At 39.9% G+C, this 15,386-nt stretch overlaps 1 protein-coding gene across 1 annotated transcript in view; it reads left to right on the top strand.

The window, feature by feature from the left end:
• Positions 1-3,044: 3,044 nt before the first annotated feature.
• bmp1a (bone morphogenetic protein 1a) overlaps positions 3,045-15,386 on the top strand; it is an 89,309-nt gene continuing 76,967 nt past the window's right edge. The window contains exon 1 of the mRNA XM_065247685.2: positions 3,045-3,238. Within this exon, the coding sequence (XP_065103757.1) occupies positions 3,094-3,238 (145 nt within the window). The 5' untranslated portion in view covers positions 3,045-3,093. The remainder of the gene's footprint in view (positions 3,239-15,386) is intronic.

Genomic DNA, 15,386 nt, shown 5'->3' with positions numbered 1-15,386 from the left:
TTTAAGCACAATGTTAACAAATTTTCATTTTAAAACCACCACAGTCAGTCTTTTCAGATCATTCTTAAAAAAAAAAAATGTTATGAGAAGCGCTGTGCGTTTTCCAAACAATAATTGAAAACAGGATATTTCACAAGCAGCTGTGCTACAGAACAGATCTGATTTATAGGGTGACAAAACTTTAAGTTATTTTTAGTCAGCTAGTGGGACACTGCATTTACATTATTTACATGCGTGAGAGACTTTGAACTGGTTTATGTAAATAACGTTATCTCACAGTATACAGTATATAGTTCAGTATACAGTAAATGTTTTGACAGTATTGATTGTAATATTGACAGTTTGATACTTTTATCATAGATGGGCTGGGGCGTTGTGAAAGAAAGGGTTCTGTTACTGTAAATCAAAACACAGAGGTGCCTGGAAATGTGCAGCTTTGCTGTGTTGACATAATTTCTGCTGAAACAGGAAGTAAGGGTGAGACATATTGAATGACTCCTCCTCATTTTAAAGGTCCCGTTCGTTCGGTGTTTTTGAAGCTTTGATTATGTTTACAGTGCGCAATATAACGTGTTCATGTTTCGCGTGTAAAAACGCAGTATAAGTGCCCCCTACAGAAATATGTAACAATTGTGAAATACGTCTGATTGTGTAGTTTGTTTAGTGTGTTGTGATTCGATAGCAGCTTAGCTTAGCAGAGCCGTTTAATAATAATAATAATACATAAATCTTATATAGCGCTTTTCAAAGGACGCAAAGACGCTTTACAAAATGAAACAGACAAACAAAAAAAAACAAAAAATGGGAGTACTAATTAAGGTTGTATGCCATATGAAACAGGTGGGCTTTTAACAGTTTTTTGTAGGTGGTCAGTGAGTCCGAGTTTCTGATGTGGATAGGGAGTGAGTTCCAAAGGGTAGGGGCAGCAATGGCGAAGGCTCTGTCCCCCAAAGTTCTGTGTTTTGATTTGATGATGGGTCTGAGAAGGTTTAAATCGGCAGAGCGGAGACTTCGGATAGGTCGGTGATGCTGTAGGAGGTCTTTGAGGTATGGAGGGGCTAAGTTATTGAGGGCTTTGTAGGTGATGAGTAGAACTTTGTAATGAATGCGCTGTTGTACAGGGAGCCAATGAAGCTGTTGGAGGACAGGGGTGATGTGGTCTCTGGAGCGGGTATGGGTGAGGAGACGGGCAGCAGAGTTTTGAACATATTGCAGCTTGTGTAAATCGGTGGAAGGGAGACCATATAGGAGGCTATTGCAGTAGTCGAGTCTTGATGTAATAAAAAGACGTTTGAGCCAAAGCTGGCGACTGACGTATTCCTGTGGGCTGGGTATAGTTAAAAACTGTTTTATTGACGTCATTAAAGCAGAAAGTAGAGGACTGTAGTCCAAACCGGCCATTCGCTGTAGGCTTTAAAAGGTGAATTTCTCTTCAGAAAATATATCGCCTGGCACTTTGAGGCTTTATCATTTTACAGCTATTATTTATGGTATTATAGCCACATTATAGTCAGACTTCGTACTTCTGCTAAATTTCATTACGCTACTGTACTCAGTCTGAGATACCGCCCATTCAAACCGTTTTCCTCCGGCATCAAGACGGCCGTCAAATCAACGAACAGAGGGCGGGCTGAGAGCCGTGACGTAGATGCTAAGCGGCAGTGCCGAATGTATGGTTGTGGACATTGAGGCACAGAAAGCTATTCACTTTGTTGTGGAGAACCGGCACTTGCCAACTTAAGCTCGAACAAGAAGAGTGTTTGTTAAACATTTTGAATGGAGATTAGGTTGTTGCCCCACTCCCGACAGGTTTTGGGAAAAATTTAATTCATCAACTATTACCGATCGTCAGAGAGAAACTGAGAAATCTGTGTTGTTTTTATGCTTGTTATATAAATAAACTACGTTTAAAGAACTTTGTTGTTATTTATTTTATTTTCCGGAGTTTACGTGCCGAACACGGCAGCCACTTGTTCATGTTGTTACTGCTGAAACTGTCTATTGGTTTAAAAGAGAAACTAAATGTTTTAAATGCTTTTATCTTTTGAAGCACACTAGTCTATAGATCCTTAAGACGAACATAGGGATACTAATAAAAAAAAATCTAATTTTATGGGGACTTTAAAGGCCTACACTTAATGTACACCAAATATAAAAATGTGTTAAAACATGTTGTTTTGCTTTACCACATTTGTTTTTTCCTGGTATTTTCTCAACATGAAACACAAAGGCAAAACCTGAACTTTTATGCACATGTAAACAAAGAGCATGCACAAAACAGAGCATCAGCATGAACACCACATACACAAACACAGTGCATGCAAATAACACATGAAGCACGGACATAACAGTGCATGCACAAAACACACAGGGCATGCACAAAACAGAGCATGCACAAAACACACAACGCACACACAAAACAGAGCATACATAAAAACACACAACGCACATACTAAACAAACATACACAAAACACAAAGCATGCACAAACACAAAGCATGCACAAAAACACAAACAAATCAAAGCATACACAAAACACACAACACACGTACTAAACAAACGTACACAAAACACAAAGCATGCACAAAAAACACACAAACAAAACAGAGCATACACAAAACACACAACTAAGCAAACATACACAGAACACAGAGCATGCACAAAACACACGACGCACGCACTAAACAAACATTAACAAGACATAAAGCACGCACAATACAGAGCACGCACAAAACACAGAGCATGCTCGAAACATAAACAAAACACAGAGCATGCACAGGCAGCACAGTCTACACCAAGCGCGCAGCATAGACATTGAGCAGCGTAAACCGTGAGGTTTGTGAGAAATCGGCGTCAGGAGCGCCGCTACTTTTCTCCTCACAAAGTTTGCAACCTATGTAACTGGCACTGAGCCCCGGCTGCACAAATCACTTCATCGCTACGGGAACGCGGCGTGTCCGTGGAGGCAGAGCTGCGCTTTTAAACCCGCCCTCGAGAGGGATCTCATTTCCCCTAAAACCTCCCATTCTCCTCCCTCCCTCTGCCGATCATCTCTCTCCGTCTGTACCTCTATTCCTGCTCCACTATCCCAATCATGGACCTCGCAGCGAGGTGCGCGTTCCTGCTCTCCAGCTTCGCCTTGCTCGCAGCGCTCGATTTGGACGCGATTGATCCCGGCTACTATGTGGAGACCAGCAGCTCCTCAGACGTGATCGACTATAAAGATCCCTGCAAAGCCGGTGAGTGCTACAATCATTTATTTGCCCTGTTTTTGTATTGATGCAAGCTTTCACAGAAGCCACGTACAACTGCTGCGCGAACTATAAACTGTGCAACTAGATGACAGCGGAGCCACGCAAAATAAACACGCGATTGTTCTCGCCACGAATATACTTCGCTCAACGCAAATATGTTGTTGACACGAGATTCCGCGATGTTTTGACATCCGAAACGAAAACATTTACCAGGTGCTGTTTTCTTTTGCCACATCGCTGCCGGAAAAGTTTTTTTTTCCGCATTTTGTTTTGTTTGGGAACAGTTTTTACTCTGGGCGCGGATACTAATTCACGTTGTGTACTCGTCAACGCATGACATTTGTTTATATTTAAGTGTATCGCTGTAAAAAAGCCTTTGCCAAACTTTTCAATGTGGTTGGGAAGTTGCAGGTCGTGTTACCATGGCAATATATGTTTTCCGATAGATCGTGCTTGCTGTTTGGGTTTGCAACACACCCTCGTTGCCATGTCACTGTCCCGAATGACGTAATGACCGGCCGGCTCGTTTTACCCACTCGTGACGTCATGCAAACAGAAACACATTGGATGACGTTATTTTCCTTATAAGGTAGGGCAGCGTCATTCAGCCAGTGAAACAACTGATCATTATTTTTATTGTCCTGAGTGCCGTAATGATCGGCAGGCTCGGTTTTCGTGCTTGTGACGTCATGCATACGAAATAAAGTGGATGATGGTGTGTTCCTTATGACGCAGGGCAACATCATTCAATCAGTACCTGGGTTTCCATCACCTTGTTTTATGCACATTTTGAAGTATCGCATAAGAAACAAGTGATGAAACGGCAGATTTCGAATAAAAAAAATCTCTTAATTCACACAAAAAAGTTTTTTTACACTCGCTTGAGGTGGTTTTTGACATATGCGTAAAATACTAAATGCGAATAATGGGAGATGGAAATGCATTTGCATAAATTCTGACATGGCGAATATTAAACCCACGGGACTGATCGTCTAGCTGTATCCGCTTACGTTGGCTTAACCATATATGGGTCTCGATGTCATCACAATGCCCTTTTGCTGTTAGTGCCTGGATCAAAAATTCAGCATTTCTTCTTCTGTGCACAGCATTCAGTTTGGCATTTACAAACTGCACTGCTAGAAACTTTATAACTTGCCAAATCGTAACTAAATGCAGTCCTCTCTCTATTTTCTAAGCATGCCTTGTTTTATTTACTGTGGCTTACTAGGCTACCAATACCACCGTCATTCACTCTAACAAAACGCACCTAATTCACATTTGTTTGTTTTTCTTTTATTGCGATTTTAATAAGAGTCGCTTAGTTTCGATGGAAACCCAGTTAGTGACACAACTGAACATACTGTTTGCTGTAAAGTGGGCAGGATACCTCGAATACAGCCTACAATTTTATGTAGGCTAAATAGTTTGCGAAACAATAAACAGCAACCACTAAACGAAAATGACTATACTGCAATATACACAGTATATTGTCACATGATCTCACTACACATATAGTTAAGTCAGAGAGTGCCATACAGTTATCATCTAAAAAATTAAAACAGTATTTTGTGTTTTGGTCGAGAGAAAATATAAGTGTCATATTGGAATATTGTAATTGTATGTGGTTATCTTGGTACTTCATGCATACAAAGTATACATAAATAGTATAGCAGAATGTAGCCCTAGTTACGAAAATGAATGTCCCCAATCTCCCGGCTAGACCAGACTTGTACCGTGTATTTCCACATATTCCAGAAGATAACTCTGGGCTACATGACCTCAATTCAACCAATTATGTCTTTTATAATTTTAGTTTAGTAGCTCTAGGGAAGTAATTAATTTTTTACGACCCTAGAGATGTATCGACTATTTTCACTTTTCGTGCCGTCAAGCGCAGGTGCTCTTATTTCGCTAAAGTCATTGAGATTCACAGCTGTTTACACTTTGAGTTATTTTCAGCCAAAAAGGTCAAAAAGGGACAAACCCAACCGGCTGGGTTAAATTAACCCAGATTTTATTTTTTTGGTTAAAACAACCCAGCATTGGTTAAATTCCAACCCAACCGCTTGGGTTTGTCCCTTTTTTAACCAACGCTGGGTTGAAAATAACCCAGGGTACTAAGAAAGAATGAGCCCACTGATGAAAAGACCAGACGGTCTGCATTTACCGCTTTAACGTGCAGAGACAACCATCAGTAAGCCATTCGTAAAGTGATTCGCTTAAAAGTGCAGACACTGTGGTGCAATGTTTGTCTGAGCATTCTGACTAGACTGAAAGGTCAACGTTGGCTCAACCAATGGCAGACAGGAGGACTGTACTAAAATGTTTTGCTTTACATCGTACAATAAAAATAAATTTTTTTTTTGGTTTGGGAATGCTAGCGTGCGAAAGAATAAAACATTTCAGCTTGATCAAAAATATTTAAGGTTTAAATAATGCAGTAGGGATGCGTATGAGTCTGTAACTTTTTAAGACTTCTTGCAAAAAACAAATATTTTTTGTTTGTTTTATAGTGAGGTGCTATTGGTTTCCATAGTTTATCCTAATGCAGGAAGTTATTTAATGCAATACATTGAGGATTTTTTTGCGGATGGATCAAAGTGAGTGCAAGTTTTTCTAAGCTTAATTCAGTCTGTCTCTCACAGGGGTCACTCGGGAGACGCCGCGTCAAATCTCTTGGTCTCTATTAACTCGTCTGCTGGACCTCTCCTCCTTTCTAACTCCCTGTCTTTCATCTTAGTCTTTTTCACTCTTTCAGGTCGTGCTTTTTTCCTTGTCCTCATTTGCAGCTGAATAAGGCCCTTGGCTGTTCATTTTTACATTTTCACCCCTCTGAGAGACAGACTTTCCTCTTAACAAGTGGCTAAAGGACAATAACTCAGCCCACCAGTTGAAATTGGTATTCCAGGCAGATTAGGCTGGTTGACCCGCAAAGACTCTGGGGGGGTGTCAATCTCATACAAGGATTAACTTCTTAGATCGCTCTGTGATTCAGACTCTCGAGCGACAGTAAGCCGCCACCACGATACCGTTTCCGTGTGTGAATCCTTGTGTCATGTTTCATGTAAGTTTTCCCATGAATCATGGAATTTCTGGAATATCATGGAATTTTTTAACATTGAAAGTCATGAAGTATTAGGGATTTTTATTTGTTGCTTTGAATTTAAGTTTCCATTTATCAAAATGTAATTCGCTTGTTAACTTTTGGCATAAGGAATACCATTTCCGGGTCCAAGTCTCCGCTGACTACAATTTAAACATCTGTTTATTGGCACTGTTTATTTATTCATCATACTGCATTTAAACTACATTTTATAAACTTAATGTGTACACTACATTATCCAGGCTCACGGCATCCCAGACATAGGTCATGCAATTCAGGGAAAAGTCAGGGAATTTGACTTAGAGTGGGAATCATCTGCTTAGCTCGAAGTGTTTATCTTGGTCACAATTTGTGCTTTTCATCATCCTTTGGTAAAAAGGAAGTGAGATATTTACACGATGCTATGAGTCAGAGTTTATCAGCCGGCACGACACACGGGATGTGTCCCATCATTCCCAGCTGTACCCACGAGTTCATCTCTTTCTGTTTATGTAAACAAACCCCGTTTTGGAGTGCGTCCCTCTTAAACAGTTCAGCCTCTGATGTCAATAAAATCCGAGAACGAACTGTTTTGTCAAAGTGGCGCCCTTAAATGAGGTTTTATATCTTTCATAACCTCAAGTGTGTTTATCAGTGACGTGTCTTGCTCTCTGACCTGGCTGAATTTTACTAAATGCGTTCGTAATCCTGAACAACACGTTCACTTCGCATTGCTATCAGAACTGAGAGGTGGAACCAGGCGGGGTTTAGGTCTGGATGGGACCCAGGTGGCCCAGCTGTAGCTGAATTTATGCGAGTAGTACGGCCAGCATGTACGAGACAACGTGTCTTGTTTACATTTAGACACAGTAGAACGTTCACATTGTCCTATTTTGTCAAACATGCTTGTGGTTAAAACTTGCCTCATATAAATGTTTTACGTTCTTATAGCCTCAAGTTAATTAATTTTTTAATGCCATCACATACACAAATAAAGATCAAGGACACGAAACACTGTGTTCAGAAACAACTTTCTTTGCCTGTTTAATGTCAGAGTTGTGGTGTTATTCCAAGTGAAATGGGATAGTCGAGGAAAAAAAGAGAGGACTTGATTTGATCCTTTGGGAATTGATTGGATTGTGAAAACTGGGTGTTTCGTACTGGAAGGGGGCCAGATAATGATTGTGCTTTTTTAAATATTATCTAAATAGCTATTTTGTTAGCCCGCATGGCTTAGGTTATAAAAATAAAATTTGTTTTAGAAATAAAGTAATTTCCTACATTTTTAAGACCACACAACATTTTTGTCATTAGATGCATAACAACGTCAAGTATATTATAGTAAAATAAAACATCAGTTTATAAAATAATAATGTCTAGCTTTGAAAAAGCAAACGTGTGGTACTGTTTCTCATCTGTCTTCCACGTGTTATCGAAGTGCTTAATTCATAAACTCCACGAAGTACAGCAGACAACAAATATACAGGCAGACCGCAAGCTCTCTGCACTTTCACCCGTCTGTAGCTCTCGCATGGCAACTGTTGTCCTGTGTTTTTCCCAAGCGTTGGTTTTAATAAAGCGCTCTTTGACCTGATTCCCTGTCGTACCGCTCACCCAGTAATGTGGTTGTGCTCAAATTCTTTCTCTTTTCCTCTTCTGGGTCTGTCTCATAGCTCGGCATGGAAAGCCGCAAGCGCAGACGGCTCAGCTGGATCTGAAGGGCGAGCACAGGCACTGTGTCATCATGCATGCATGCACAGCTGGTGACATCACACCTTGAACGAGCTCACAGAAACATTTTTCCTTTGGTGGTTATTTCGATTTTAAACTTTTGAGTGTTACAAAGAAGTAAACATTACATGTAGTTAGGTGTGTGTACAATAACACCCTGAAAAAGAACAGCCCCAAATGCGTACTAGATTACATCCATATTTGTCCGAGAGTAATTGCTTTCATTAAAGGTGATGTCATTTTTAAGTTGATTTCCTTGAAAAGCGTAACATTGAAACATGTGTCGCACTGAATGAATCAAGCAATTGGTTTAGGTGGGAGTCGCATCATCTGTTTGTCCTGCCAATGGTAGACAGACTGAAACATGATTGTATTTAATGCTAGTAGAGCAGAAATTCTTAATAGTTCACCTTCTAGTCAAATCATCTAGCAAAAAGCTTTTTTCACATTTGCACAAAGATACGCATTGCTCTTTGATGACATTTAAAGCTGATCTAAGATAAACAATACATCTTAATAATATTTTTACAGGACATCATAGCAAACGTATTTGGAATGTGTTTTCAAAACTTTCTTGGAATATTTTAAGAATTTAAGGAACAGTAATACCAAAGTTGTCTGCTTGGAAAATATTAGGCTGTATTTCCAAAAATCTAACCATGAAAGCCTCCCGGGAACTTTCTGAGCATCCATCTAGATAAAGTCTCCGTTTATTAAATTAAAAATGAATGAGGACCAGTCACGCACAATAGCTGCACGCCCCTCCAACCGCAATGTTTTTTCTCCTAAAAGGATTAAAGAGGTGGGTTGCGTAATGTTGGTCAACATTGTTTCCCATAATCCAGCCACAGACCAACAAATGAAAAAGTTTAATTTGTAAGACCTTTTTTCCTAAGCGTAATAGTTCCGGTCTCATTGCAACTTCGACGGCTGTGAAACAGACTTTCACCAAACATTTCCCTTCTGTTCCCTTCCCTCTTGCCCCCTGGGTAAAGATCACAGAAAGCGAGAGATAGATTGATATAACAGAGTGAGAAAAGGTAAGCATGCCTCCAGACTGTGGGTCATTTAGTGCATGCCAGCATGGCCAGTCCTGCAGGCTTTTACGTCTGTCTGCCAGCTGATGTGACTGTGTCTCATTCAGGCTCATCTGGCAACTCGGCCTTTACTCATACATCATCATGTTGAATGTCTGGACTTAGTTCTGCCATTTCTTTTGGAAGCAATGGAGGTTTAACTGATCTGGAAACAGCACATATCTAATCTACAAAAAGAGATAGCTCATGCTATTAGTTGTTGCTTGAAAGGGAAGGTAAAGCAATATCTTTATTAAAATAAACAGACTAAATCAACTAAGGTGACAAAATGTGATTAAAAATAAGTAAAATACTGTAGTAAAGCGTGTATTAATCTATTCTCAATAGCTTTAATCTTAGGGGCTCTCTTTACACGACAACGTTTTCAAGCAAAACCAGAAAAGAGTTTATGGGCTTTTATCAGCGTTTGGGCTTTTGAAGAAGGGTTTTTCTTTCGTCTTTTTCGGTTATTTTACGTAAACACAAATATGTGGTAATGGTGACGTCATGCGCATGTGTTAATTTAGTCTATAGGCATGCACGGGTATAAGCAAAACAACAGTGAACTTGTGTTTGTGCTGCCCAAGATACTAAGTTTATTAACACTTTTCCGAATAAAGTTCGGGAGGGCAATGGTCATGTAATCTCACCAAAATTCCCCTTACAAAAATTATCCATGGTTTTATACAGTTAAAACCAAAAAAACATGGTTACTGTAGTAAAACCATGGTAAACACAAAATAATCATGGTTTAAAAAAACATAATTAAACCATGGTTAGTGTAGTAAAACCATGGTTTTGCTGATAGTAATCAATACACCAAAAAACATGGTTACTACATTTTTACCACAATAAAACCATGGTTAATTTCCGTAGCCGTCCATCAGTTCAATCCCGTGACAGTTTTTGCAGCATCCCTCCAAAGTAGGGATTGATATGTATTTTTTAGTGCCGATTTTTGTTTCATGAGCTTTAGCCAATGACCGATACAGGCTGACGATTTTCTTGAGACGATATTTGGCGCCGATACTGCTTTTGCTCACTTAATTTACATAATAAAAATTACACGATAGGCCAAATGTCTCAATTTAAAAAAGTAACATTTATTGAACTTAAAAATCGATATTTTACAAATAATAAAAACAGGTGAGGGTGCAATGGAACCATGAACTGCACTCTCCACAATGAGGAGGAACTATCAGCAAAGGATATTGATTTCTAGCACTTTACTACTACAAATATATATAGAGATGAGAAATAAAAACCGTCTTTGTGCAGCTATGATCAGCTGTTAGACCGAGCTTTCGATGTTGTCATGGAAAGGTTGCTTGTTTTTAGTCACATGACCTGCAATCGCTTGTGGCTTTCTGCACTCTGTCTGTAAATAATGGCGGAAAAAATCAGAGAATTCGTAAAAAAACGGCCCGATAAATTACATGTTAATGCGATTTTGTGAACAAAGTTTACAAATTTTGCCGCTTTATTCAATTCAATTCAATTTTATTTATGTAGCACTTTTCACAATTATTTAAGTGTTTCAAAGCAGCTTTACATTAGTAAATTCAGGAGAAAACACAAAAAATCAATGGACAATATAAGCAGCAGAGTACAGCGGCTAAGATTAAACCGCACTAGCGAGCGTAGTAATAATTTAACATATAGAAGAGAGTGCTAAGTTAAGCCAATGTCAGCTGACTCCCTAGAGATTGAAAACAACTCTTACTGTGCATTCAGACCGCCACCGGCGAGAGCGTCAATAAAAGCTCTGGCTGCCCTGACAACGACACTAAAGAAAAGTTGTAGTTGACGCTCTGACGCTCTCTGATTCTCTGATTCTCTGAACTCCTCTCAGGCGGAGGTTTTCGCCTTCCGATTGGTTGCCGGTGAACATTTCCGCCTTCCGATTGGTTGGCGCCGAACCGCGTCATATCTCATTACCATATAGTTGAGCTGATTTTAACTCTCCTCGACACTCACTTTGTACATGACGCGCCGCTGCTCGCCGGAGCTCGCCGCTGGCTCTCATTGAACATGAATGACTTCCGGCCACTTTGACGCTCTCGCCGGTGGCGGTCTGAATGCACAGTTAGGAGAAAAAAAGTCCTAGGATTAAAAAAACCTTTTTGAGAGAGAGCCAGAAATAGCCGATTCTATAGGGGATATACATATACATAGACTTACACTCAATGCAAGGTAGCAAACCTACTTCATTGTCCATCTAAACAAAACTACTTAATGCATTTGCTGTCTTTATTGTTTGTATTTATCGCTATTTTGAAGAATGCGTATGTGTGCATTCTTTAAAAAGTAACACCACCATTTACGGCCTGGCACGCATAATGCAGCAATTCTAGCCATTAGCGCAGATCTGTGTAAATGCAGATTTTTTGACAGCAAACATTTTTCACAAACGCAAAGGTTTGTTGCTACATCATTGTGGTGTAGACGACGTAGCCGTTGTTAGTTATATCTCAAAACTGCAGCGATGCTTTCAAGGGTGTTCAAAGCAGCCGGCTGTCAGCTGACTGTTAGCACACAGCTTGAGTTTGTTTGACTCAGAAAAGAGAAGGTCAGGGGAGGTAAGAAGAGGGTGGAGAAATCATTCTAGAAACACATCTGTTTTTGATACATCTGCCATTCTACTTAAATTTGCCAGAAGGAACACATTGGATATGGCCTGACGTTGTCATTCTCAATTCTAGTCAGCTTCATTGGGCTGTGATTATGGGGCGTGTTTCAACCGAACCAGGACAAAAAAATGCCCCTGCACTCAATTGGATAGACCTACAACCAATCAGAGCAGCCTAGTGTGTGACGTATGTTGAAATGGCGTCTGTCATTTTGCAGCCTGACCTGAACTGCTAGTTATTTCGCTACAATGACACTAAAATTATGATTCTACTAAGAGTTATTAAGTCGAACGTACATCAACACCTACTACGTTTACAACATTTCATTCATATCTCAACATTGTGAGTTATTTACTAAGTCATACAGTCAGACTATCTCTTACCATTTGGAAGTTAGATGAACTTCATCCACCGGCTTCCGAAAAGGAGCTGGCAACGACCGTTAGTTATATCAACATTGTCGTGCACATTTTCATTGTGTCCCATCTTCTTTGCGACCATCGGAGCCAGCTGATCAATGAAACTTTTGCCGAATCCCGTAGAAGGGATGGCAAAAACTTCTTTACGATCAACAAATGCCTTGATTGCGTTTCTCTGTTCCTCTTTTAAAATCAATGCGCTGTCGATTAGCCTGGGTGCCAGACGATCTTAGGCCGAACCACAACATTTTGAGGAAGGAAGATCGGTCTGGGGTTTCTCCGTTGAGGCTCTACTATGCGAGACCCAAAGCTGGTCGACCAATCAAATTGCCAGGCAGGCTTTCTACGATGATGGACAGATAATCAACAGTAACGTATTCAACCACGTCACCAAAGAGCGTGTGTGTTGAATCTATTTACAACGAAATGGCTGCCGCTGTAGAATTCAGATGTGTGGATTCTGATATTGAGTCTGTTCTAAAAGATATCAACAGAGCATTGATTTTAAAAGAGGAACAGAGAAACGCAATCAAGGCATTTGTTGATCGGAAAGATGATTTTGCCGTCCTTCCTACGGGATTCTGCAAAAGTTGGTCGCACTTATGGAGGACAAAGTAAAAGAAGCAACTGAAATGGGTATCATGGCGAATCAACTTGGCGTGCATGACGAGATGGATATAATTAGCGGTCGATGCCAGCCGCTATATAGTAATAAGTGGGGGGACATGCTAGGCTCCGATATTTTTCAAGCAAACATAATGGGTATCGTCATGGATGAAGTTCACCTAATGTACAAATGGTAAGAGATAGTCTTACTGTATGACTTAGTAAATACTTAATGTTGTGATATAAATGAAATGTTGTAAACATAGTAGGTGTTGATGTACGTTGCTAACTCAGACTAAGTATAATCACAATGTTAGTGTCATTGTAGCGAAATTACTAGCAGTTCGGTCAGGCTGCAAAGACGACATTTCAACATACGTCACACACTCATTGCTCTGACTGGTCATAGGTCTATCCAATTGAGTGCAGAGGCATTTTTCGGTTGAGACATGCCCCATAATCATAGCTCAATGGAACGGTATCAGACTCAAATTCGGACTAGAATTGAGTATGACAACGTCAGGCTAGCTGTCAATATCTTCTAGAACAGACTCGATAGCAGAATCTTCACATCTCAATTCTCCAGCGGCAGCCGTCTTTGTTGTAAACGGATTCAACACGAGCGCTCTTTGGTGACGTGGTTGATTACGTTACTGTTGATCATCTGTCCATCATCATATAAAGCCGTCCCTGACAATTTGATTGGTTCGACCAGCTTTGGTTGGAGCATAGTTGCGCCACAACAGAGCGACACCAGACCGAACTTCCCGACCTGAAATGTTGTGGGCGGGGCTAAGTTTGGCTGGCACCCAGGCTACATTGGATATATAATGGATGCTTTACTTTCTTAACAGTCTAAATTTACTGCCTACCACCAAAATGTCATAAGAAAGAATGTAGGGGGCGGGTCTATATTTGCGTTTGCATATTAATAATTTACAAGTTTTACACCATGTCCTCTTTTATCTTCAATGGCAGTAGCATCAAAGCAGGCATGGACTCCACACGTTTGTGCAAACCCTTATAATTCCGGCATGTGAGCTGGGAAATTTAATGATTAAAATTGTCAATGGCATACATTTACTTAGTATCCTACAAATAGTGCAATAAGGTTAGTTTCCAATTTTTTACGTGGTTGGAGTGTTGGATATGTGCTCACATTTGGCAAAAAAATTTGTACAGTCAACTTCGAAATGCACTTTGTACGGTGTCACTGACCTGCATATCAAAGATCCATTTTTGTGTTTGTTTATTACTCATTAAATAGCAAATGAGTGGAGAATACTAGTAAGTGAGAAGATGCTGTTTGCAAGACTCATAATTCACCAGCCCCTTCACCTCTGACATTACAGCCCATTTGTTCCACTAATGACACAGCGGGATCCAAAAAAACAACATGAGTCCTCTAGATGTCTTCAGCATGTGTGTATACCGAGTGTAAATGAGTGTGCGTATATACTGTATTGTATGTGAGAGGAGAGGTTTGTAGGCCGTGGATGTGTGAGGTGCAGTGAGTAATGAAGTAGTGATTTAAAGAACACAGCATTGCTTCCTCAGGGAAATGTTTGTGAGTTTTCCATCCTGTAGGTGTTATATTTGCAGCATGCCGCTTTCATTTTGACCTGCATTGTTACACGGGGTCACAGGTTAACCTTTATTTCTTTTTAGCAGGTTCTCAGCCAACGGTTTACCCAAGAGAAATGTGTTTTTCTGCAGATACAGCATGTTCTCACATATTTATGTGCATAAATTACAGTAGGCGCATTATGCCTTTCATATGCAGCTAACTGAGTATTTTGAACATCACTGAGTTTTTTAAACTGAAGTGATCCTTTAGGAAAGCAGTACTTTGAATTTAGATATTTTGTGCGGTGTTGGGGAGTGACTCTATTATTTGCTGTGTGTGTTTTATGTATTCTTCATTTACTGTACATACTGGAATTATCCCTTTGTTTCTGTTATGTTATTTAGGCTGTTTTTCGTTACATTAGACTTTAAATAAATCAAGTTCGTTTTGACAAATAGTGTTCCCTTAATGGAACAAATTGAAATGAAAATGTTTCATACATGAAAATTACCCCATAATGCCATTAATACTCGCCTTAAATGGTTATGACTTCCTTTCTTCAGCCGAACACATTAGAGTAATATCAAAGTATTTTTATGGGAGTCACGTCACTGCGCCGCTATGTTTCCAAAGTTTTGCTAAAGCAGGATACTGTGCATGCGAAAAGTTTAGTGTTGTGAAGTACTAAAGCCCTGAGTATTGCCTGTTTTTATGTGTACACGAACGTTCAATCACTACAGTCTTGCAAAGCATAGTATATTTGACTTGTACGAATACATCGATGTTCAGTGTGAGTATGCGCAGTTACAAAAATCTGGCAGTGCGGGTGACTATTCTGATGACAAAATTTGTGTCACACGGACCCTTTCATATACATAAGTACGGGGCTCATTTTACTGGAAGGTGGGACTGGAGCGGCCATATTGACCATTCCGATCGCCTCCATTCATAGCAATAGCAGTGACGCATCTTGTTAAGGAATATTCCATTTTCTTAAAAAGAAAAATCCAGATAATTTTCTC

This window comes from Paramisgurnus dabryanus, chromosome 11 (genome assembly GCF_030506205.2).
Source record: "Paramisgurnus dabryanus chromosome 11, PD_genome_1.1, whole genome shotgun sequence".
Taxonomy (NCBI): domain Eukaryota; kingdom Metazoa; phylum Chordata; class Actinopteri; order Cypriniformes; family Cobitidae; genus Paramisgurnus; species Paramisgurnus dabryanus.
This window is presented reverse-complemented; position numbering and strand designations above follow the sequence as displayed.